Source organism: Etheostoma cragini, chromosome 4 (assembly GCF_013103735.1).
Source record: "Etheostoma cragini isolate CJK2018 chromosome 4, CSU_Ecrag_1.0, whole genome shotgun sequence".
Classification (NCBI taxonomy): domain Eukaryota; kingdom Metazoa; phylum Chordata; class Actinopteri; order Perciformes; family Percidae; genus Etheostoma; species Etheostoma cragini.
In genome coordinates, this window is record NC_048410.1 from 6,580,296 (window position 1) to 6,603,830 (window position 23,535).

Here is a 23,535-nt window from a genome sequence, read left to right on the forward strand (position 1 = left end):
ATGTGTGTGCGCACGTGCTGTTTATTGGAAAAAGGAGGATTGCTCTAACAGACTTCAGTGAGTGAGTACAAAGAGGGGAGAATATGAGTTGAGGGGATTTTCATTAATGCATTCACTTATTCACTCACTATGTCATTTTCACATGGCAAAACTTGGTTGCAGCATTTGATATAAGAATCCCTGAGTTTGTTTTCTGCTTTTTGTTTTACAGAAAGTGTCCCAGTATACCATCATTGTCCAGGCCACTGACATGGAAGGCAACTTGAACTTTGGCTTGTCCAACACAGCCACAGCTCTTATCAGCATTACCGACATCAATGACAATCCCCCAGAGCTGAAAGTCAGAACGGTGAGTCCTAAACTTTGTTTCTCCTCAGCAAAATCTGCAGCCTCTTCCTGGTTTACTCTTTTGGTGATAACCATTTAGTTACCAGCTCCCTACTAAACAACTAGAGAGTGGCTTTATTTTCACCATATTTGAAGGAGGATATTGCAGTGTTTTCTATGTCTTCTATTACCTTGCTCTTAAGTAGGGGTTGTGACAGTTCCTAAGCCTCAAGACCTTTTAAGTCCTTTTGGTTGCTTGGATCTGGGGATTGGCTAATAAGGACTGATGATTGACACCTGGGTGAACTGATTGCTCACATGTCCATAAATAGGAGTGCCAGGGCAGTCACTCTTCCTCTATCCCTCCTCAAAGCTGCTTGGTTTGTTTGGACTTTGGGTTGATGTACTTTTTTAACTTGATTTTTTTCTAATTCTTGTTCATGTTCCATTTTCAAAACCAACATTAGTTTTTGTTTCTGTCCTTAAAGCAGTGGTGGAATTGCTTACACCCATCTAACCTCCCTTGTCCCCCAGCACTCCCTCTTCCTGCAAGTTGGTCATTACCATACACTTCAAGGTTTCCTTTGTGTTCAACATCGGTAGAGTTGTGCTGAGCAATCTTCTTCAACTGTTCTTTATTACAATGCTCCAGCAACTCAGTAGAGGAACCCCGACTGACATTTTCCACAATATTATACATATTTACACATTAGACAAATTAACAAATATAGCAAACTAGATACTCAAATAATTTAAACAATGTATGGACATGTGAGCAATCAGTTCATCCAGGTGTCAATCATCAGTCCTTATTAGCCAATCTCCAGATCCAAGCAACCAAAAGGACTTAATAGTGCTTGTGGCCTAAGAGCCGTCACAATGGGTTAGAATGAAATATAAGATTCAGCCACCCTCCTCATTCCAGTACTCTTCATGCGGTATCAATAAAGAATGTAATGCCTATATATCTAAACAAGGAGGTCAGACTCTACCAAACAATATCACAGCTTGGCCCTGTATCTGTCATTTTAACAATTGCTTGGTTAATCGCTATGCTACCCCACTGTCCCATAAAGCCATTATTCTACATATAGCACATGAGGGTATATTATTCTTAGGCAGTTACAATGGTCTCCAAGGGAAAGACTGCTCTTATATATTATTAGAAAATATGGTCCCTATCAAAGACAACGATCATGCAACAGTAGCTTAACTGAAATCTGCTTTCAGAGAACATTGTGATGAATGGAATACACATACAACAGCGGAGAAAGACGTAGCATAAGGGCATTTATGTGACAAATAGACTATTGAAATTATTCATTTTAAAAGTCATAGTCCCAACAAGAACTTCCAGGACATAGTTGATTACCTAAGTGAATGTATGAGGCCTTTCAGTGTTATAGCAATTTATGAAACTTTGATTTGGGATGGCAGGGGGAGGAATATGGAATTCCAGGATACGAAAAAAGCAGGAGGAGTAACAGCGCTGTATGTAGATAGAAGATTGAATCATAGTGTGGTAGACAGGTTGACAGTGGCCGTGGAGAATGTTTGTGAATGCATAATAGATGAGCAGGAACAGAAATATCATGATAAGCTGTGTGTACTGGGCCCCAAGTTATGACATAACCACTGTATGTTCAAGGATTAAATGGAAAAAGTGTATGTAAAGACTGAGCAGAATGTCATGTTTATTTGTACTACTTAACCCCAAACAAGCAATCAGCGATACGATTTCAAGGAAACCATTTATGCAATGAGTCTATATCCCACAATCACAAAACAAAGGCGAATTACATCACATTCAGCCACAATTATAGATAATATATTTGTAAATAGTATGGACAATAAAATAAAAAGCGGGCCTCTTGTGAAGGACATTACGGACCATCTACCAGTCTTGGCCATGAATGACTGTAATCACAAATTAATGGAGGAGAGCAACATTAGACACGGAAGAATAAGAACCGTTGAAGCTGCGAATGCCTTCAGAGCCGATCTCAGGTCTCCTGATTGGAGTGATTTCTTACAGGCCAACAACATAAACACAACTTAAAATACATTTCTTGACTCCTTCCTTGCAATTTACAACAAAAGCAATCTAGTCAGGCAAAGCAAATGGAAAAACAAAAATACGGATAAACCTTTGCTCACCAGGGGTAGATTGAACGCATGCAAGAAAAAGAATAGTATGTACAAAGAATTTATTAAATATAGATCCATAGACAAATAAATGAAATACAAAAGATACAAAAACTAACTAACAGACATAATAAGAAAATGTAACCAAGGACTATATTGAAAATAAACTTGAAATCAATAAAAACAACTTTAAGGGAACATGGGATATATTAAATACAATTATCAGTTATAAATCAACTGGTACCACCTACTCCATGGAAAAGTTGTCATAACATGAATGCTGTGTAAGAAGGTGTTATAAGTTCTTTGTCAGTTGGCCCCAATCTGGCACTGGAAATTATATCTCCTGATGAGGGCAGTGTAGAACAATTTTATAGAGCCAGAAATTCTGAATCAATGTTTCTGAGAAAATGGGAAATAATAAGATAATTGAAAAAATTGAAAAACAAAAAAATCCATAGACTGGGATGTGATAGACATGATAGTTAAGGAAGTCACTTCAGCCATTGTATTGCCTCTGTCATGCATCTGTAACCTATCATTCCAACTGGGCCGCTTCCCAGACAAAATGAAAACGGCAGAAGTTATTCTGCTGTTCACGGCTGGAGATTAAAAAAAAATTATATACATATAGACCGGTCTCACTTTTATCTCAATTTTCAAAAATACTTGAAAAACATTTTGTTGCCAGACTGGACTCTATTAATTGATTGTCAATATGGTTTTAGAGAAAGAAGATCAACATTGATGGCTTTGATGGAACTTATGGAAATGCTCTCAAGTGCAGTTGATGATAAGAAGTTTGCAGTGGAGAGTTCATAGACGTTAGGAAAGCATTTGACACCACATACCATGATATTATGTTGGTAAAATGGAAAGGTTTGGAATCAGAGGTTTTGGTCTAGAGTGGCTAAAGAGCTACATCAAAAATAGTAGTCAGCATGTACAAGTGGGCAATGCCATGTCCAAGCTAGTTAACATCACGTGTGGCGTGCCACAGGGTTTGTTAGGTGGACCAAAATTATTCATTGTGTAAAGTACTGTACAGTAAGTTTCCAATATATTGAAGTATGTCATTTTCAGATGACAACATTTTTATTTGTGAAGACGACTATTTACAAAAGCTAATGGACAACAGCTAACGGTATCAGTAGAAGTAGGTAAATTGAAACTGTGGTTTGATGTAAACAAGTTGTCTTTAAATTTGAAAAAACAAAGTTTACGATTTTTGGAATTGCAAAACATTGCAAACGCATTTAACAGCTCAGATTAAGCTTAAGGATAGAAACTGTTGAGTTAAAGAGTATTTGAATACAATCATAGATTGAACGGATCTATGAACACACTCTACAGCAGGCTGATTCTACCTTATTGAATGTACTGTGTTGAGATTTAGGGTAATGTCTGTAAAATCATTCTACAGACTATGTGCACAACTCAGAAAAGAGCAATACAAATTGTAAATAATGTTGGCTTCAATGATCATACAAATTAATTATTCTTTCTAACACTGAAATTCATGGACCTGGTGAACCAAAAAACTGCATTAGATCTATATGATGCTCAAAATAATCTACTTCTTCCCAACATACAAACCATGTTATGCCCTCAGAGGCAAACTCAATTGGAAACAACCTACCTGTAACACAGTGATTAAAAGCAGGTGCATATCCGTCTGTGGCGTGAAGTTATGGAACATATTACCAGAGTTTAAAACGTAGTAGGAATGTCTTCAAATTTAAAAAAGGTTCAAAGACTTGACACCAGATAAGTATAGAAAATTAGAAGTATTACTGTGTGAGAATGTTGATAATAGTGATGACGATGATGATGATGATGATGATGAATATCATTATTATCATTATGGTTATCATAATTTTTAAGGTTAATATTCTCCTTAGGGTGGCAATGTACTGTATATATAAGTATAGAAGTACTGGAACTTGATGGGTCTATGTAGGCTATATGTATGTATGCATATATGTATACATATAGGTAAGTGAATGGATGCATATGCAAAGACACTGTATGTATGCATGTATGTAGAAAGTTATCTGGGTAAGTGTATATGTTCTTTAGTTTTTTTGTATAATTTATCTTTATTGTCTTGAAATCCTTTTTCCTTCACAATGTGTTTGTTACTTTTAAAAGTGTGAGATGGGGGGGCCTGATATTAGCTGAAGCTTCTGACCCTACCCTTTGGTCACAATAAATTCATTCATTCATTCATTAAATTTAAAACAACACATTGATAGATAAAGGAACACATAGAACAACGAGATACTGTGACTGAAAGTGAGACCGAGATCAGTTTTCTCTGTGTTTCATGCCAACAGGGCTTCTGGTAGTCAGGGTTTGTCTGCAGGCATCTGGCCCTGATCCCTGATACCTCCACATTGGTCCGACAGAAAGCCATGCTGGCCCACTTTTCTATGGCAGTGTGTGTGGATGGGTAGGGAGTTGTCCAAGAGTGGGGATTACTATATGGAAGGTTGTTCATGAGGAAACAGCAACTGGAAGCAAAAGCTTTTTTCCCCATATGTAGCTTGTATACTCTGCTCTCGGCCTCTTCATGGAACAGAATTAGCTGACCCCCGCCTAACAGACCTACAGGATTGTAGCTTCTCCTTGTGTGAGCGCTTCGATTTCTGAGATTACAGAGAGACAGATACTGCAGCCGAGCTCAGAGGCAGAGTGAGCAGTGTGTCAGCGTCACACATCGTGATCCCTGTCTCCTTGGTGGGGCAGTCCTGAGCATGCATGCCAATAGTTACGTATTGTAGCTCCAGATTTTATGGGTTTAGGGACAGCCCTCTAAGAGCTATTGCCATTGGGTCAATCCCTTCGTGGATGCACAGTCAGGAAGTTTTCTTACACGCCCTGTGCCCCGCACTGGCTTCTTTTATGTCTGCAGATACTGTATTTTACAGTGGCGTGACCAGAGATCTGCTCCCAACATCAGCATTTTTCTTCAGCCAATTATAGTGAAGCAGGTGGCCCGAATCTTAGAGGGCTGTGCTTATACTCATAGAATCTAGAACTACAATACATAACTATTGTTCTATTTTGTATAGGCTTCTTCTTCCAAGAGCTACTGCTATTGGGTTAAGGGTGAAGCTGATATAGTCAATGCCAGCTGCAACAAAAGGTCCACAAGCCGAAAATAGACTAATTTGTCTTACTATTCCTATATTGAACAAGGTTAATGAATCAAAACACAAATTATTTTGTTGAGAAAACCCTGTCACCATCATGAGTAGGCCTACTACTGATTGAGGACCATGTTATGTGGTTTATGAAAATGTTTTATAGTGACAAACGATGAATATCACAATTTATAACTGCAAAAACCCTGAATTCCTCCAAGCCACTCCAGTGCAGGGAGATGGAGACAGCAGCAAAATCCAACCTGCCAGTGCATCATCTGCCATCAAGGGAATGCCCAGGACGTCGCTGCGCAAATGTTGGGCACCGTCATGCCTCTGAGAAGGCCGCGTACGCTGCCACCACTCTCGTGGAGTGCGCCTTAATGTCCTGAAGGGGGTTCCAACCCTTTGTGCTATAGACCTGGGTGATAGCTTCACACAGTCAATGGGACAGACGCTGCTCCAAAGAATCTCACCCTGTGAGTGTTCTCCGTAGTGAACAAACAACTGCTGTGTTCATCTAATGCCTGCCGTGCGAGAACATGCTGGAAAAACGTGCACACCAGGCAAGTCGGTGAGACGTCTCCTCCACATTGTTATTATGACGCGGAAGGAAAAACTCCCTAGCCTGAAAAGGATTGTCAAAACGTTCGGTGTAATGATGGATTTGCCTGTAAAGTGGCCGCGTTCCCTTTCCCTGAATAGGTGGGACGATGAAACCGCCAGCACACATAAATCACTTCCCCTTCTTAGCCGTCGTCAAGGCGAGGAGGAGTGCTGTTTTTAGTGACAGCGTCTTGAGAGGTGCTTGTGCCAGAAGCTCAAAAAGAGGGTTCCCCAGAGTTCTGACTACCAGGGCTAAAACCCATTGAGGTGAGAGAGAACACACAGCAGGTTTCCATCGTCTGACAACCCTTCAAAAAATGTTTTACCAGAGGGTGCGTAAAAAGTGACCTTTCTCCATAGACCTCACGGCAGGACAAATGGCAGCTACATAGGCTTTAATTTTAGATGGAGCCAAATCATTAACCACCAATGTTTGGAGGTAGTTAACACCAGGGGCAGAGGAAACTGCACCTTTCTCCACACACCAGATCTGAAAAAATGTACGCACCACCCCGCCTAACACCCCGAGTAGTGGAGCGCACAATGGCAGGGGGCAAGCCTAGTCTCTCCAAATGCTCTCGCTCAGCGACCAGGCCCATAGCTGCTAGCATATCACCGGGGGGTGAAATATTACACCGTTCAGCAGCAAGAGTGTGTCCTCTTGCCAGTTGCCATGGGGACCCCGCCAGTAGTTGAACCAGGGTCAGGAAACAGGATGCGCTTTCACGTTCCAGTGCCACCATAATAGGCTCTGCCCCTTGATACGTTCCAGGAGGCAAGGAATCAGAAGGACTGGGGTACGAGCGTATAGGCCCTGGGCCATGGTCGGTGAGAAAGAGTGTTTAAAACCCCAATCGGTGGGTTGTCCTGTGTGTTCATCCAAAAACCTCAGTTTGTGCTGTGTATTTTCTTGTGAGGTGAACCAATCCACCTATGCTCTCCCAAACTTGCTTCATAGACTCGAGAGTGGATTAAATTTCCATTCACTGTAAGGGGGACCCCACCTCGACCTTAGCTCTGCAGCCCGGTTCAAAACCACCAGGATGTACACAGCTCTGAGTGACAGCAGCTGTCTTTGTGTCCACAGTAGAAGACTCATGGCTATCGCCGAGCCAAGCACACGCCACCCCGAAAGCTTCTGTATGCCACCACAGTCATGTTGTCCATTTTGACGATGAGACGCCTCCCTGCCACCATTTGGGCAAAATGTTGCAACACTTTCAGAGTTGTGGACAGCTCCAGGCCGTTTATGTGGGGAAGTGGGGAAACTGGCCATTTCCACCCTGCCACCTGTGTGTCGCCGCAGAGGGACTCCGTAGTCCTCTGCCATTACAAGCTCCTGTCCTCCCAACGGGGAGGAAGGAGAGCCGGCAAGGGAACCGTCTTTGGGGGATTGAGACAGCAGAATCGTACCCGCCAAAGAGGTCCCCTTTCCGGCTGTCTGGTTGTCGCCGCAGGTGGTATCCTGAACTTACTTGACTGTCCGCTCGGCTGTCATTGTCTGCCGCTTCAGTTCCTCCGGTGGGAAGCAACCGGGGTCAGCAGCAGAATGTGGTCGGTCGGTGGTTGGTACACGGAGTACAGAGTTGAATATATGGTTGTAGACCAAAATTATGGTTCCAGACCACAGTCCTCTCGCTAGCCAGAAAATGGACACGATGACACAGAAAAACACATTGTACATTGTCATCTACATATATATAGTACACATTGATCAATGCTCACATACACTGTGATAAATGTGTGTCATTTATGGGCCACTGTCCTTCCAGAGGAAATGACTGTAGATTTGCCTGAGCTTAGTTAGTAAAGGAGCAGTTGGCTGTACGTTGGTGTGGTACTCAGAGGTGGTAATGAGTAGAAATGTATAAAACGTTCTGGCTGTTGTTGCATGTCCTTAACTTAGACACAAACAGCGACATAGTTATGCATGAACATCCACGGCACAGAAACCAGATGCCATTTCCGCTGCTTTGTTGATCTCTACTTTTTTTGTTTTGCTTCCCACACAAGCAACTCGACTTAGAGCGGATCCGTAATTATTTGTGTATGACAGACGTGAGAAGAATTCATTACTCTCTACGGGAGGCATAGAGAAAACATAAGCACGCTAATTAAGTGAAATTGCTTGCAGGGGTGTAAACCAAGCTGATATATAGCATCTAATTTGAAAAAAAGCAAATTGTTTTATTCATTTCACCACATGGACCTGAAATTGCAATGCGACTGATATTTGTCATTATGTGATAAACAAAAAGACAGTGGTACTTGTCACAACCTATGTAATATTGTGTATCACATCCCTGTTAAAGTGTACCCAGGGTATTTTCATTCACGGAACAATGATGAGGAGCAGGGGAGTAGTTTAGAAGACTTGTGGCGTGGAATGCTTGAACTCCCAGACACAGGCTTACAGATTTGAATGAAGTGCTATTTGTGATTCACCTGTAGCGCTAAAAGAAAAAGAAAGAGTTGGAGTGCCAGAGATTATGCACCACAAGAAAATGGAGTGAGGGTAGATGCCTGTTGCCAGTAGCTATATCTTTATTATATCTTTATTATATATCTTTATTATAGTGAAGACATTACAACCATCTTAAGTGGGCTGGTTGCAGTCCGATATTAGTAGGAGTCTATTTTGGGACATTTAGTTGTACGTAATGCTGTCGTTATCATTTAGTGGTTTTTTTCATGAAGGAAAAGGAAGAGCTTGTTTAGTATTTTTGAGCTCTGCCGTCTGAATTGGAACATTTTTTATTTCAGATCCAGTTTTCAATTCAATTGTAGTAGATTTCCCCTGCTGGGCAGTACACCTTGATGCAGATTTATTTTCTAGAATGATTTGGGGTTAATGTCCCACCGATTTCCCCTGGCTGAACTGCAGCTCAGATGTCTGAAGACTAGTCATGTTTACAGACAGTTTAAAACATGCAAAGAAATAATTAAAAGTGATCAGATCTACGTGACATTGTGTTAGATGGGTTTTGTTTAGTGCTGACTTTCATAAAAAAGACTGACATAATGAAGATGTTTTTATTTTATAGACATGCAAAGAAGGCTGAGGTTCCATTTAACCATCACTTACGACTGAATCGTTTTTGTCTTGCTCCTTTTTCCATCTCTTTATAACTACAAAATCATCAGGAACTGGAACTATGTGTCTCTAGTGGCTTACTAATGGGTCCACATTGCATTTTAGTGAGAGTGGACATTTTGGAAGTGTCCTCCCCTACAGTCAGCACCATTGTGTATGCCTCTGAGAAAGCATATTCCATTTGGCCGTCTGACAGCGCAGCCCAACAAGCCTGGGAGGTTGTGGTGGGGTTTGTTGCTAAAGCTTTGGGTAAAAATGAAATGGTGGAGCCCACACACAAGAGCCTGAGAGTGCATATTTAATTTGTTCTGTGCTTATCAGTGTGGTCATACTGCAGGGGATAGGAGAAAAGGGGGCAAGGAGGGAGGGAGGGAGGGAGGGGAAGAAAAGCGGACGACAGGAATCTGGCGGTTTGGACACTACTTCATCCCACGATGATGAAGCCATTAAAATGAACAGCAGCTGGCAGACACACCCAATAAACAAGTTAACACTTTACAAGAGGAAACACGGATTATCTTCTGACAATTAAAGCTTTGTCTGTGTGTGTATGTGTATGTGTGTGTGTGTGTGTGTGTGTGTGTGTGTGTGTGTGTGTGTGTGTGTGTAAATCCCTAAAGACTCTGCAACTGTAACCAAGTTTCCTTCAGAGTTAATTCAGAGGGGAGTTGTTTCAGATTGCAAAATAATGACGATCATTAGCCAAAGATTATTTCTACCGCTGCCTTAATTACAGTACTTATCTAATTGCTTATTAAGACCCAGATTTGGGGAATGCACAGCATCTAAATTAAATGGGTAAACAATTAATTGAACAAATCCATTAGTTCAAATAAGAGTTTCATATAAGCAGACATGGCCTGGAATAAGGGACATAATCAACATAATGAAAGATATGATTCTCTATTATCCACATTTAAACAAATGTCTCCTCCTGTCTCCCTCGCCTATCTTTCTAATTTCTCCCCCGTATGTTTTGATACCACTTTCAATGTAATGAGCATTATTGGCCTGAGCCTAAAAGCAGTTTGTTTTTATAATTACAGTTATGAGAAATGCTAAAAGATTGATGATGACACAAGCAAATGTTAAGGATCTCAATAAATCAACTTTATTAACATGCATTAGCCGAGTGCTGGAGCAACATCAGATGTTATCTGTCCTATCCTCCCTACTTTTACCTCCCCTGCCTCCCTCCCTCCCTCCTGTAGTTTTCAGGGGAGTTGCCAGAGAACAAGGTGAATTTGGTGGTGACCAACCTCACGGTGGTGGACAGGGATCAGCCCCACAGTCCCAACTGGAACGCCGTCTACCGCATTGTCAGTGGAGACCCCTCTGGACACTTCACCATCCGCACCAACCCCATCACCAATGATGGCATGCTGACAGTTGTAAAGGTAAAAATGAAGCTGTGTATTTGGCTTCTCTATAATACATCATCATAGTCCTTATTCAGGACAAAAAAAATGTTCCATAGCACAATACAAAACTAGCAAAAGACAGAGACATACAAGACAAACACATACAATAAGAAATGACTATGTCAGCCAGAGTTCCAAAATGCAAAGAAAGAGTGTTCAGATATTAGCATATAGACTATAGCATATAGCATATACACATACATCTGTACATAAGATTCCTGAGTACAGCAGGACAGGTGTATACATCAACACTTAGAAACATTTGGCTTGCATTGCTCCATCGTGGCATTTTAAACAGCAGCCTCATGCCATCATTGTTTGCCACATTGAGTTTCTGTCTACTACTTTCTTATAGCACCGTCACAAGTGGACAGTAAACACTGGGGTGCAAAACGCTTTAAAAAGTTTGGTCTTCACAGACAATAAACACATTCTAAATTTGCAATTCAGCATATTAGCTTGTACATACATCATACAATAATGCCCTAAGTATTTGACCTCGTCACACACTTTAAGGGCAGTACTAGACAGACAGGAAGCGGGAAATTACGATTTATTCTCCTCCCTGCTTCTAGCAATCATAGTATTACTCTTCTTAGAATTATACTTAATGTAAAATCTGAGCCATATTGGGAGCATACCCTTAGTAACTTATTAAGGCCAGCACTATATGGACTAAGAATCACCAGATCATCTGCTCACATCAGGTGGTTGATAGTGGTGTTCCCAACCATACAGCCTGTTCCACAGTTGATTTGCAGCTTTGATGTCTGCTTTTTAGCTTTGTTCTCTATTAGTTTTCAACATTGCGTCTTGTATTTTTCCAGATGCTCTGAAGTGCCAGATGTTTATAACTGAGTACTTTGGTCCCTCATTGTTTTCATTGAATTTAATGTAATTTCTCAAATTGGAACACAGTTGAAACTAATCTTGCAATCAGCTTCACTCATTTCCCCTCCCATCTTGTTTTCTGTCTCTCTCTCTCTCTCTCTTTCTCTCTCTCTCTCCTCTCTCACACATCCTTGGTTATTTTCTAGCCGGTGGATTTTGAGATGAATCGTGCCTTCATGCTGACCGTGGTGGTTTCCAACCAGGCCCACCTGGCCAGTGGCATCCTGTCCTCTCCTCAGTCTACAGCAGGAGTTACCATTTCGATTCAGGATGTGAACGAGCCACCCGTCTTCCCTGTCAACCCCAAGATGATCCGCTTTGAGGAAGGTGTGCCAGCAGGGACCACTCTTACCGTGTTTGCTGCTCAGGACCCTGACCACTTCATCCACCAGATTGTCAGGTACTTTAAGCACACCACATTCATTATATGCTGACTCAAAGGCCCCGTTCAGACCAAAAAAAGCAATCTGGCAATTTTCCACAGGGTAGTGCAGTGGTGGGAGTGTTACTGAAACAGCCCATTTGTGTGACGTCCTGTTGTCTTGAAGTGCAAGTAGCCTCATAGGTTACAGTTATTGTCTTCCACAAGGATCATTTATAGATCTTCATCTTGCAGCTTCATTTTGACAGCAGCTTAACCTAAAATGCCAACATTTTATTGAAATGATCTAAAAAGTGCAATATTTGATTTATTGGCCACTTGGGGGGAGCAAAAACAAGCTAACATGAGGTACCAGTTAGCAACAGTTGCTTATTTACACATCTAGCAGGAAAACAGCAAAATTACCATTCATTTGGAGTCATATTTGTGTCCAACTGATTCATGTAAATCCAATATTCACCCTCTTTTTTTCTCTGTTTTGGTCTCCACCAACTCCTGAAGGAAATACCTGCTTCTTTAGCTGTACTACGTTAGCTAGTTGAAACACCTATATTAAGCTCGATACAGTAGGTTAGAGGAACTGCAGTCAGGTGAGGTTGTTCTGTAGGTTTGTCTTAAAGAGCAACCCCTTTCACTTACATGTAATCAGTTACCATATATTCTGTACTGTGCAATACATTTGAACAATTCAAATGTTTTCTTATCTAGTTTCGAGGTATCTTTATACAAATGATATGCATATGTACAGTATATGCATACACTATTCAAGGAAGCAAATTACATTAAATGTCTTAAATAATAAAATAAAAAACATTTTCTTTCTACCCACATTTAATGTGTGTAGACATTTAATAAGGAAATTAGAAATGTCAGGAAACACACAACGTTAGGTGTTTAGTCCAAAACACCATATCATTAATCGTCATTAATTTAAATGAAAATGAAGATTCTTGGATATATTTCCAGTTAAGGACTCACATTACAGTGTGCCAACAAAGAACTAAAACAAAAAAGGACAAAGACACAAAGTCAGACACTGTATAGTGAGACTATAGTCTGAGGACTACAATGTATCATTCTTTCAATCTGTGTGTCACCAGTGTTAAATCAGTGGTGCGTAGTTTCTCCGCAGTTTCTCCCTTCCCTGTGACATTTTCAACCAACCCTCCGCCCACAGACCGAGCTCCAGTTACCTCGTCGTTGCCAGGCGACTGATGTGAAGAGGTCATCCTGTAATGAGTTGGACACTGTCTGTGTGCCCTCCTTAGATCCCTTATCTTCTTCCCTTCCTCAACATTGATTTCACCCTCCATCCTTCCTAACCGGGGTGACACATGGCAAGCATTGTGCCATCCAGGCATCGACCCTTTGTGACAGAAACTCCCAAATGCCCACTAAGGTCCAGCGGCACCGTTCCACTCCAAAGCCAGTTCCAGCAAGAGAGATTGATTTTTTTTAATGTCAGGAAGACATACTTTTCCACTGAGTGGGAATGTTACTGAATTGATGGCGAGGGTGGGAGTGGGATATGTACTCATACATAAACTGCCATGCAAACTAAGTGGGCTGAGCTCCTCTGCCCTTTGAGAGAAGTAACTCCTCTTTTACTCTCTTTTCTCTCATCTCTCCCTCCCCCCTGCTCCTTCTGACCCTGTCACTTTCTTCTCCGTCAGTCTGTGTGTCTGTTATTGATGGGAGCTCAGAGCTGCTGTCTTCTTCTCCAAAGCAACTTGCCAGCAGACACTGAGCTCAGGCTCAGACAGCCTCATCTCTGCTGCTGCTGCTGTATTCCCTTTAGGTGACCTCTCTTGAACCCTTGCTGAAGCTCACACAAAAGACAGAAATGCAGAGCCGTAGACTCACAAACACACACAAACATGCACACAAGCACCCACAGAGGATGAGTGAAAGCCCTGTGCGTGAGCAGTAGATGGGTGAGGAGCCAACTTGAGTTTTTTTTTTATACATATTTCTGAATTTCTTGCTTTTTTCTCTCTTTTTTCTTTTCCAAAGAATGGGGAGATATGTGAGGCTGAGTTTTTGTGCCAGCTGATTTTACTGTTTGATGTAATTTAAGTGACAGCCTGAGCTACTGTATGTGTGTTTTTTGTCTTTGCTAGTATTAGAATAATAGCCCTGCAGAGTGAGGACAGTGTTGTGATGTGAGGTTGGTTGGACCTACTGTAACTTCCAAAGGGCTTTGTTTAGGGCTTGTGTTTAGGATTAAAATAGGAACTCTGGCAATTTAAAATTGCAATTCCATGAAGTTGGGAAACTCATGAATGACAAAAAAAGAATATTAAAAAACATGCTGACATTTACACAATGTCTACGCAGCCCACAGAGCAGAGGAAACACATTGGTAGAGCAGCAGCACCAGCTTCAGTCCTCATCCGTGTCTAGACGGCATGCGGTTTGTAATGCAAAACTTGTGTTAGAATCAATGGAGGGCCCTTTAAGGGTATGATTACTATTGAGTTCAAGATATTAAGAGTGATGGTAATTATGGTTTGGATTGACCCTTATGTTTTGTATATTAGCTTTACTTCCTCATTGTTTGAGGTCCCACAGATACTACCTAACAATGCCAGGAAAAACATGTTTAAACATTTCCATCCCATGTTTTTTACATACAGTATATCACATGTTTTATCTTTTCTTCTGATCTTAGTAAAGGCCCAATGTGCAAAGAAAATTGCTGGAGTTGTTACCCTTTTCTCTGCCACAAACCCGACTCAATTTGCTGGTACGATTTGCTGCAATTTACAAACTGTTATAAAACTTCAATAACGTAAGTAATATTTGGAATTTGGGAGGGGGAATGCTAAATACAAATACTACCAATCACAGATATAGACAATTCAAAATCAATCCAGACATATTTTACAGCTCTGGTCTCTGAGACGCCTAAACCAATGAATGTAATTTTTTCCAAGAGGACTTTTGTCATCTGTTCAAAATCTTGTTTGAGCAATTCTTATAGATTTTGGTAAAGTCGTGAAGTATCAAAGCTGATTAAACAAAAATGAAAGTTTTTGAGCTGTTAAAGAGGACACAGAGTCTCTAAGACCCCGGTCAGAACGTTAGGGGTTATGGTCTACAGCAGTTGTCAGCATGGTTAGACACTTTGGTCTGCCAGCAATACATGAAGACAGGAGGAGAAAAAAAACTTATTGGCACAGGATGGAGATCAGAGTTCCAGGCATGACACGCAAACACCAGAATCTAACCTGCGGGCTAGCATCAAATCCTGACTAACACTGTATGACAACCTTTTTTCACTTGAAATTAGATTTATTTTCAACTGTTTTATTTCCTTTAAGAAGAAGATGTCTGTCTGTATGCTAAGTGTGTAGCAGCCTAGAAGGTTGAATTAGTTTTCTCCATGCCTGGTTCTGGCAAACTAGTGTCAGCCTCCAACGCATTGCTTTAATTAAGCCCTGTTTCCTCGTCATGGCATTTTCTACCGACCATGCTTCCATTTACAAGACACTCCTTTGTTCCCTTTCACTTTTTCTCTGTCTGCTTGTGTCTTTCACCTCCACCTCCTGTCATTGTGGTGGTGTCACTGACTAGCTACCTACCAGTGAGAATATACTCGAAATAAACCCTAACTCTTTCTCATTAGACCTCAGAGTGAAGCGCTTCCTCCATTCAGGCAGTTGTTAAGACTTGTCATAGTAGTTATGTGATTTATAGATTTTAATTGCAGCTGTCACTTTCCACTCCATTGACATATCGACTAATGACAGCAATGGAAGTTGCTGTGGCGACTGTGTGGGAATAAAGAGAAGGGAAGTTGTTAGGAGCGCTGCTTGGCTGTTGTGCAACCGGGCTCAGGTTTTCATCGGTCTTCATGCTAATGAGCTGCTACTATGATAAGCTTGGTGAACATATGTTCTGCTCTCCATGTCACTGCTATATTTCAAAGGTGCTTGGCTGGTATTGCTTATTATGGTAATGAACATTCAACCTGATAATGGTTACTTTGGATCCACAAATCAAAGTTTCAGAGCTGCTGGAATTCATGTAACAGTTAGGTGCAAAAGTTAATATGTGGAATATGTTACTATATCATTGTGTTTGGATTAATTATCTGTCTTTCTATCTCTGTGGATGTCTCTGTGCACAGGTACTCCAAGCTGTCCGACCCGGCTAACTGGCTGAAGATCAACAGGACCAATGGTCAGATCACTACCATGTCCCTGCTGGACCGAGAGTCTATGTACGTCAAAAACAACGTGTACGAAGCCACATTCCTGGCATTCGACAATGGTAAGTCCGGTAAGTCAGAATGAGTGTGTGTGTCGGGATTATTTGATAAACAGAATGGCACATACAGCACAACATAGCCACTTTTTTAGCCACATGTCCGTCGGTCCACCAATTTGGTCACAATTCTACTTTGTCCAATACTTTTGTTAATGACAAAATACATGTATTACTAAAAGCATTCCATCAGCCTTAGTGGTACGTTGTATTCAGTATTATGCTATTATTATATCAACACACATACACAACCAAGATGACATTGCATCTGCGAAACATCAATATGTTAGCATTGTCATTGTGAGCATTTTAACATGCTGATTGTAGCATTTAGCTCAAACACCGCTATGTCAACATACAGCCTGACTAGCATGGATGTAGGCTCATGATCTTGTTTATTTTGTCATTTCTTTCACTGTAAAAATATTGCATCAGCTTTATTTTAATGCCAATAACAACACATCAATCATCATCTGACTGAAAAGGAAGCTGTTTTTTTTTTTTTATCTTTTTTCATCATCAGATTGAAAGTGCTGGGTGTGAATGTATTGGCTGTCATAATGGACCACAACATAGTCAAGTAACATGTCACTTGACATAACAGTGTAGGGTTACTTGCTATTGGAAAACAGTCAAATTTGCTACTGTAAGCCGTTTTATTCACCTCAGTACACCTCACATTGATTGTATAAAGTCACTAACACAGGTCTATCCAATGACAGCGGTTAGCTCCACTAAACTCACTATGATAAAACTGAGTAGGACTTCACATTATATTTAATATAAAATATTGTATTTCATATTATTTTATTTTTTTAACCAAAGCTACACAAACGCAGAGTAAACAGTTTAATGAGTTTAATGTGTTAAATATGTCACACCCTTGTTACTTTCCTGCCAGATACCCTATAGTGTGTGTGAACTGTAAATGAGCGTAATGTAATATTCATATACTGACCATTTTAAGTGTACTGTACATAAATATGCACCAACCTTCATTTCCCTGGGTCTAAAAAAGGATTAAAGATAGGATCTGTTGATGAAAGTCTTAAATATCAGCCTAAGCTGCCACATTAAGCTTAATAAATAAAACACTACAAATAGAGGTGTTTGGTCCCTGTGTACGTAGGAGGGACCCAGGTGTTTTTACTTCAGTGAGAAATGAGGGGATTGGTTGCCCTGAAGCACACCAACGTAAGCGTTGACTCGCTATTGATTCTGTAGCCCCAGTGTCAACAAGGGGATATATTCCACTTTGATTGAAATTCTCTTTACTTATTCTACTCAAGCGAAGCGAAAAAAGCAACAAAGCACCCAGCCAATCATAACCGACAGACCGTCAAAGGGCCTTGGGGCTTGAGGCAACAGACCTTTACATAGTTGATGCACCAAGTTACTGTCTGACAAGGAAAAAGTTGAAACACAACACTGATGAACTACTGGGGTAAACTCTATCTATGCTACATTGCGTCTGGAGTTTTGTTATGCTTGCTGACAGTCTGTGTACAGGGGTTTGTCAACTGAACATCAAGCCCTCAATATATCACTGCAGTCTGTTCAACAGAGCAGTGCACCTACTTTCTTTATCTGTACTTTGGGGCTGTAATGGTACGATCAGAAGTGGTATCAATGGAGAATAATAATGGAAGAAATAATGAGTTTCTTAGCTACCTATATTCAGAAGTACAGTAAGTAAGTAAAAGTTTAAGAAATCAGCAAACTGTAGTAAGTATTTAAAAAATTAGTAACGTAGGCTACATTTACATCATAATTACCAACGAGTCACCCACGGCATTTGTCACTAGGGCTTGCAGCCACAGAGCCTGACAATAAGGATGGGGAAGCAGAGGCTCCGACTCCAGCTTCAGAGGGGAGATGACTAGCAGTGAAAATGTACATTTTGACCTAATTTATGCTTCTCACATTACTGTATTTGTAGGAAATTATTATTGTGTTATTACAAGCTGTCAAATATCACCTTTTGTTGTAAAAATATGCTTTGAAATAGTCATTTTAACATTAATACCAGGCGATGACCGTTTGGCCTTACTGTCCTAGTGAAGCCAGAGCAGAAGTCTGTTTGCATGTCATCCTGCGTGCAGTGGAGAAGGAGCGCACAAACATGCTCGTTTGGCTCTTATCAACAGAGGAGTGTTTGCTGAGGTGCGCTGAAGGGCAAAAAGTGTACGGAACACCGTTGGTCTACGCTACCTAATATGCTAAATGACTTTCTTTAGAATGGTATAATTATATTTTTGGCAAATTATTACTGGTTATAACTTGTGAAAAGGACTTCAGTACTAGCCTTTATCAACTTTCAGTGGATTGTTATTGTGTACTAAAAGACTGAGTTAATGATTCTGAGCAAATTTTCATTATACATTTCCAAATAAGTTACTGAAGCCCTTGATTTGCATGTGTAAGGAGACTTGTCAGGTGTAATGCATAACAGTGGGACATTGTTCTTCACGTCAGTTTTCTGATTTGATTCGTGATTTTGCACACATTAGCTGTTTTTGCATATGTTGTCATTGGGAAATACAATATTATGATATGGATTTTAACCATATGACTGAACCCTACTAACACTTTAACAGGTTGAGGTGAAGCTATTTCCTTATACATTTTTGCATACTATTTCCATTTTACCTAATCATCATATATAAGCAGATATGTTTTATGTGTAAAATCTGAATCTACAAAGTAACTAGTAGCTATAGGGGTCACATAAATATTGTGTCGCACATGGTTGCCTCTAAAATCTAGTGGCTAGCTACCATCAATTAATGATGGCTGCATCTAACTACTACTAGCTTTCCTTAGCTGCAGAAAGCTTATCCTACTCAAATGGTGTGCTGTTGGTTTTAAATCGTACTGGAGTCTGTTTATCATTTTAACTCACAGCCCGGTAAAAACAAACACTTTTAAATGAAAGAGATTATCATTCCTTTCGTTGCCTTGTTCTGCACCATACCCACCCGTCTGCCAGTGCTTTGATAACTTAAAGCCACGCAACACTTCACAATTCAAGGCTGTAATCTCGAAGATTTTCTTTTAGTTTTTTAAGTCATTATCTATCACTGAAGGAGGTAACACAATGGGGATCGAGCCTATCAACCACTGATGAAAGTGTTGAAATACTGTTATATTTGTAGTATTATAACCTGGGTGTTTGGACATCTTCCAGAAAAAATCTTGTAATACAGTTTTTGTCTATTTTATGGAGAGAAAAAAAAATGCAGTAAATTCTGAATACTCATGTACCGACAACAAGACTCCACACAATAGAAATAGAATGAGATTCACTCTATTTCTATACTACAGACGAACTTTCAGCATAATGTTTTCACTCAAACCAGAACTGAAATCTTAAGGATTGCCAGTTTAAGTATTTTTTTATTACATTAAGTATTAATGACTAAATAAGAAACAAACAAAGCTTTTCTAATCAGCTTGATTTGGCTCGTTTTTGTGTGCTTTGATCAGAATTGATTGAGAATGGGCGCCTGGATAGCTCAGTTGTTACAGCAGGTTCCCATATATAAAGGTTTACTCCTCAGCCCAGGTTCAACTCCAACCTGCGATCCTTTGCTGCATGTTGTTTCCCCTCTTTCCCCTTTCATGTCTTCAGATGTCCTATCAAAATAAAAGTAGCAAATGCCCCGTAAAAATAAACTTTAGAAATGATTGAGAGTAGGCTGGCTGCATAATTAAACAACCTCATAACTGTCATGTTTGGATTCAAATGTTGTTAAATCCTCATTGGTGCAGAGAATCCATGAGCACATATACATCAGCAGATACTATCTGACATGTGAAATAACCAAAACCGCTAGACAGTCTTGTGTTTATGTAGGACACCATTGCTCAAAGTAACAAGCTGATTAAGAAAATGAGTTTTCAGGGCTTTTACAATTTGCATTTTAACAGAAACAATTAGATGCATTGATGTGTGAAGACCTTATAACGTGAGGAATGACATTTTTTAAATGTCATTCTTACCATACCACTTTAATCCCAAGACTTAAATGTTTAACCTTATTACAAATGTTCTCACTGTTTTCGCGTTGCACAGCTTTAGACAGAACAGCATAACGACAGCAAGCAGTGCACTAAAAAACTAACGAGGCGCTTATTCCCAGCACCATGTTATGCAGCACCAAGAGCAACAGAAACAGTGTGGCAGAAAAGCATTTCTTAGTCAGTCATGTGCTGTAATCAAAGCACATTTGCTGTTAATGCATAAAACATCAATGTGTCTCTCAACTTGATGGTTCTGTTCTGTTCTCTCAGTAGTGAAAATCCCTGAATAAGTAATGATGAGCTTGAGTTGCAGGGTGTAGTGAAGGGTTAGTGTTTGAGTCATTTCCCAGTGGGCTTTGGAGAGTGCAGATAACCACAATCTTTATGGAAGTGTTATCCCCTCCAATACGAGACTTGCCTCAGCCTTTTCAGAAAGCAGCCGGTTCTGAACACAAGGCCTAAAAAATGTATGTGTCCTTTCATTTGTTCTGGCAGTTTTGTTTGGGTGCTCTGTACAAATGTACACAACATTGCCCCTCCGCTTTCAGCATCTTAGTAAACAAAACAGATTTCGTCCCAATTGTTTCTGTGGCTGCCCGCCTCATTTACTCACCTCCAGACACACATCAGCTGGAAACAATGTAATTGAAATGGAAGGATTGTTTTGCTCTCACTTAACTCCCCTTTACTGCTTTTTGCTCCATCTCCAATCATGTCATCTTCACTCCTCTGCCTCGCTGCCGTTCACTCCTCTCTCGATCGCTACGTATTATCTCACCATCTCCTCCTTTGATCTCTTTCCTCTCACCTCCCCTCAGGCTCGCCTCAAGCCAGCGGGACAGGAACTCTCCAGATCTACCTGATCGACGTGAACGACAACGCGCCGGTGCTGATACCCCGGGAGGCCCAGGTGTGCGAGCGTGCACGCCCCAACTCCAGAGTCAACATTACAGCCTCAGACGCTGACGCCGACCCCAACGTAGGGCCCTTTGTCTTCGAGCTGCCTTCTTTTCCTGCAAGCGTTCGCCGCAACTGGACCATCTCCCGACTCAGCGGTAATTAAACGCTGTTCATTGTCTTAACTGTAGCTACAATTCATATTGAAAATATTCAACCTACCCTTGTGATGTAAAATGAATGAAGAACAGTGTGTGGGAATGATAAATTCAGCATCCCCAGCTGAATTAAACCATAAACGTAACAGATGGGATGCAAAGGCCCTGTGCAGAATAACTGGCGACATCAATCAGGGAACCAGGGATTGCTGTAAGCTGCAAGAGAAGTCCAAGTTTAACAAAATGTCTCACAAAGCTCACAGTGAGAGACGCGGGTGCTATCCAGTGTTGACGTACGATCTATCGTTTGTGACAAATGAGATCCATTCATCTCTCCGTCCCCCGAGCGGCCGATCTGTCACCAAATCCACCCAGATGGATGTATCACAGCAGTTGTCTTGAGGACAAATCTGATCACATACCTGGATACTTCTCCCACTGAGGCCCTCCTTTTTCCTAGCTTGACTGAGTGGTAGATGCTGAAGGTTATACATTGTTTGTGTTTTTTACTTTTAATGCCTCCTCTCGTACATTCACGTCAGAATGATTGCTGTGCAGTTTGTTTGGTTGCAGCTTTTATTTTGTATGTCATTCTCTCGTACCTACGCACACGATAACATCACATTCTGCAGTAAACAAAATGTAATTTCTCTAATCTTATTTTCCCCTTCTTCTTCTTCCTCTCCTCCTACTCATCTCTTAATGTTGTCCTTTCCACTGTTTTCTCTCCATCATTAACACTATCTCACTCCCACGCTTCAGGTGACTATGCTCAGCTGAGGCTAAGGATCCCTTACCTGGAGGCGAGTGTGTACGAGATCCCCATCATCGTTTCCGATTCTGGGAACCCTCCTCTGTCCAACCGCTCTGTGATTAGAGTCAAAGTTTGTCCCTGTGACAATAACGGGGACTGCAGCGCCACAGGGGCTGTGGCGGCCGCCGGCCTCGGCACCGGGGCCATCATCGCCATACTCGTCTGCATCATCATACTGCTCAGTGAGTACAACACAGTAGAACGAGGAAACTTACACACTATTGGGTTAATAAATCAGTTTGTATTGTAAGATGTGGTTGTGTCTCAGTGTTGTAATACTTGAGACCGGCCTTGGTCTTTAGACCAGTCTCAAGACCACTTTTTGAAGGTCTGGTCTGGTCTCAGTCTCTGATTAAAAGGAATCTGGATTTTAATTTAAGACTGGTCCAAACCACAGCTGCAAGCATAGCACTACATGTCTTTTGCATTGTCTAATTTAATGTGTTAACAACATAACTATGACTGGATGCAAAACTTCCTGATTCAAATGCAACCAATAACTTGACTCATTTCTAATTGGATATCTGTTACTGTTAATCTCCTCTTCCCGCCCCCCCTAAACATGGACTCCAGAGAAAGTGAATGTGGCAGACAGGAGAAGCTGTGGCTGTCTGGCACTGGTCTAGTCTTGGTCTTGACTCAGTCTCAACTCTTCAAAGTCTTGGTGATGACTAGGCCTTGGTTTAGGTGGTCTTGACTACAGCACTGTTAAGACTACAATGAACACCCTTTCTTTATGACAGCAGCTACTGTTTCTGTCTTTCACAGGCATGGTTCTGTTGTTTGTGGTGTGGATGAAGCGCAGAGAGAAGGAGCGGCAGGCAAAGCCCCTACTGATCGACCCTGAGGACGACGTCAGAGACAACATCCTCAAGTATGATGAGGAGGGAGGAGGAGAGGAGGACCAGGTATCATTTGATGATCATACATACAGTATATACATAATTGATAAAGGTCATGAAAAGCTGTTCACCAGCGGTGGCATCTTTGAAATACGCCATTGGTTTTAAGTAGGGCTGTCAAAAATAGCGCGTTAACGACGTTAATTAGTTGTTTGTTGTTAATTACGTCAATTTTTTTAACGCATTTCACGCATGCGCAGTGTGACAAATTATTCAGGTCAGGAAAGTGGTTGGGAGCTAGAGGCAAGATGGAGCAAGGTGAGCAAAGTGGGCCTATTGACGGATTCAAATATAAAAAGAATGATGATGGTGCAGTTAACAAGTACAAGGTTATTTGCAAGATTTATAACAAGGAGTTTCAATTTCACCGGAGCTGTTGTACCATGTCTTGAGGTACCATGTCAACGCCAAACATGCGTTTGCCGGGCCGTCAGGTTCAGCTAGTGGTTTGCGCCAGACA

The 23,535-nt window shown here is 41.0% G+C and overlaps 1 protein-coding gene across 2 annotated transcripts in view; it reads left to right on the forward strand.

Annotated features, from left to right (window-relative positions):
- The window catches only part of cdh4 (cadherin 4, type 1, R-cadherin (retinal)), a 199,448-nt gene that overhangs the window by 170,762 nt on the left and 5,151 nt on the right, over positions 1-23,535 (forward strand). Inside the window, exons 9-15 of one of the 2 annotated variants that reach the window (XM_034868355.1) lie at positions 212-349; positions 10,530-10,715; positions 11,777-12,030; positions 16,145-16,296; positions 21,123-21,359; positions 22,122-22,355; positions 22,942-23,081. In XM_034868355.1, the coding sequence (XP_034724246.1) occupies positions 212-349; positions 10,530-10,715; positions 11,777-12,030; positions 16,145-16,296; positions 21,123-21,359; positions 22,122-22,355; positions 22,942-23,081 (1,341 nt within the window). The remainder of the gene's footprint in view (positions 1-211; positions 350-10,529; positions 10,716-11,776; positions 12,031-16,144; positions 16,297-21,122; positions 21,360-22,121; positions 22,356-22,941; positions 23,082-23,535) is intronic. The other variant, XM_034868356.1, reaches the window with a different exon arrangement.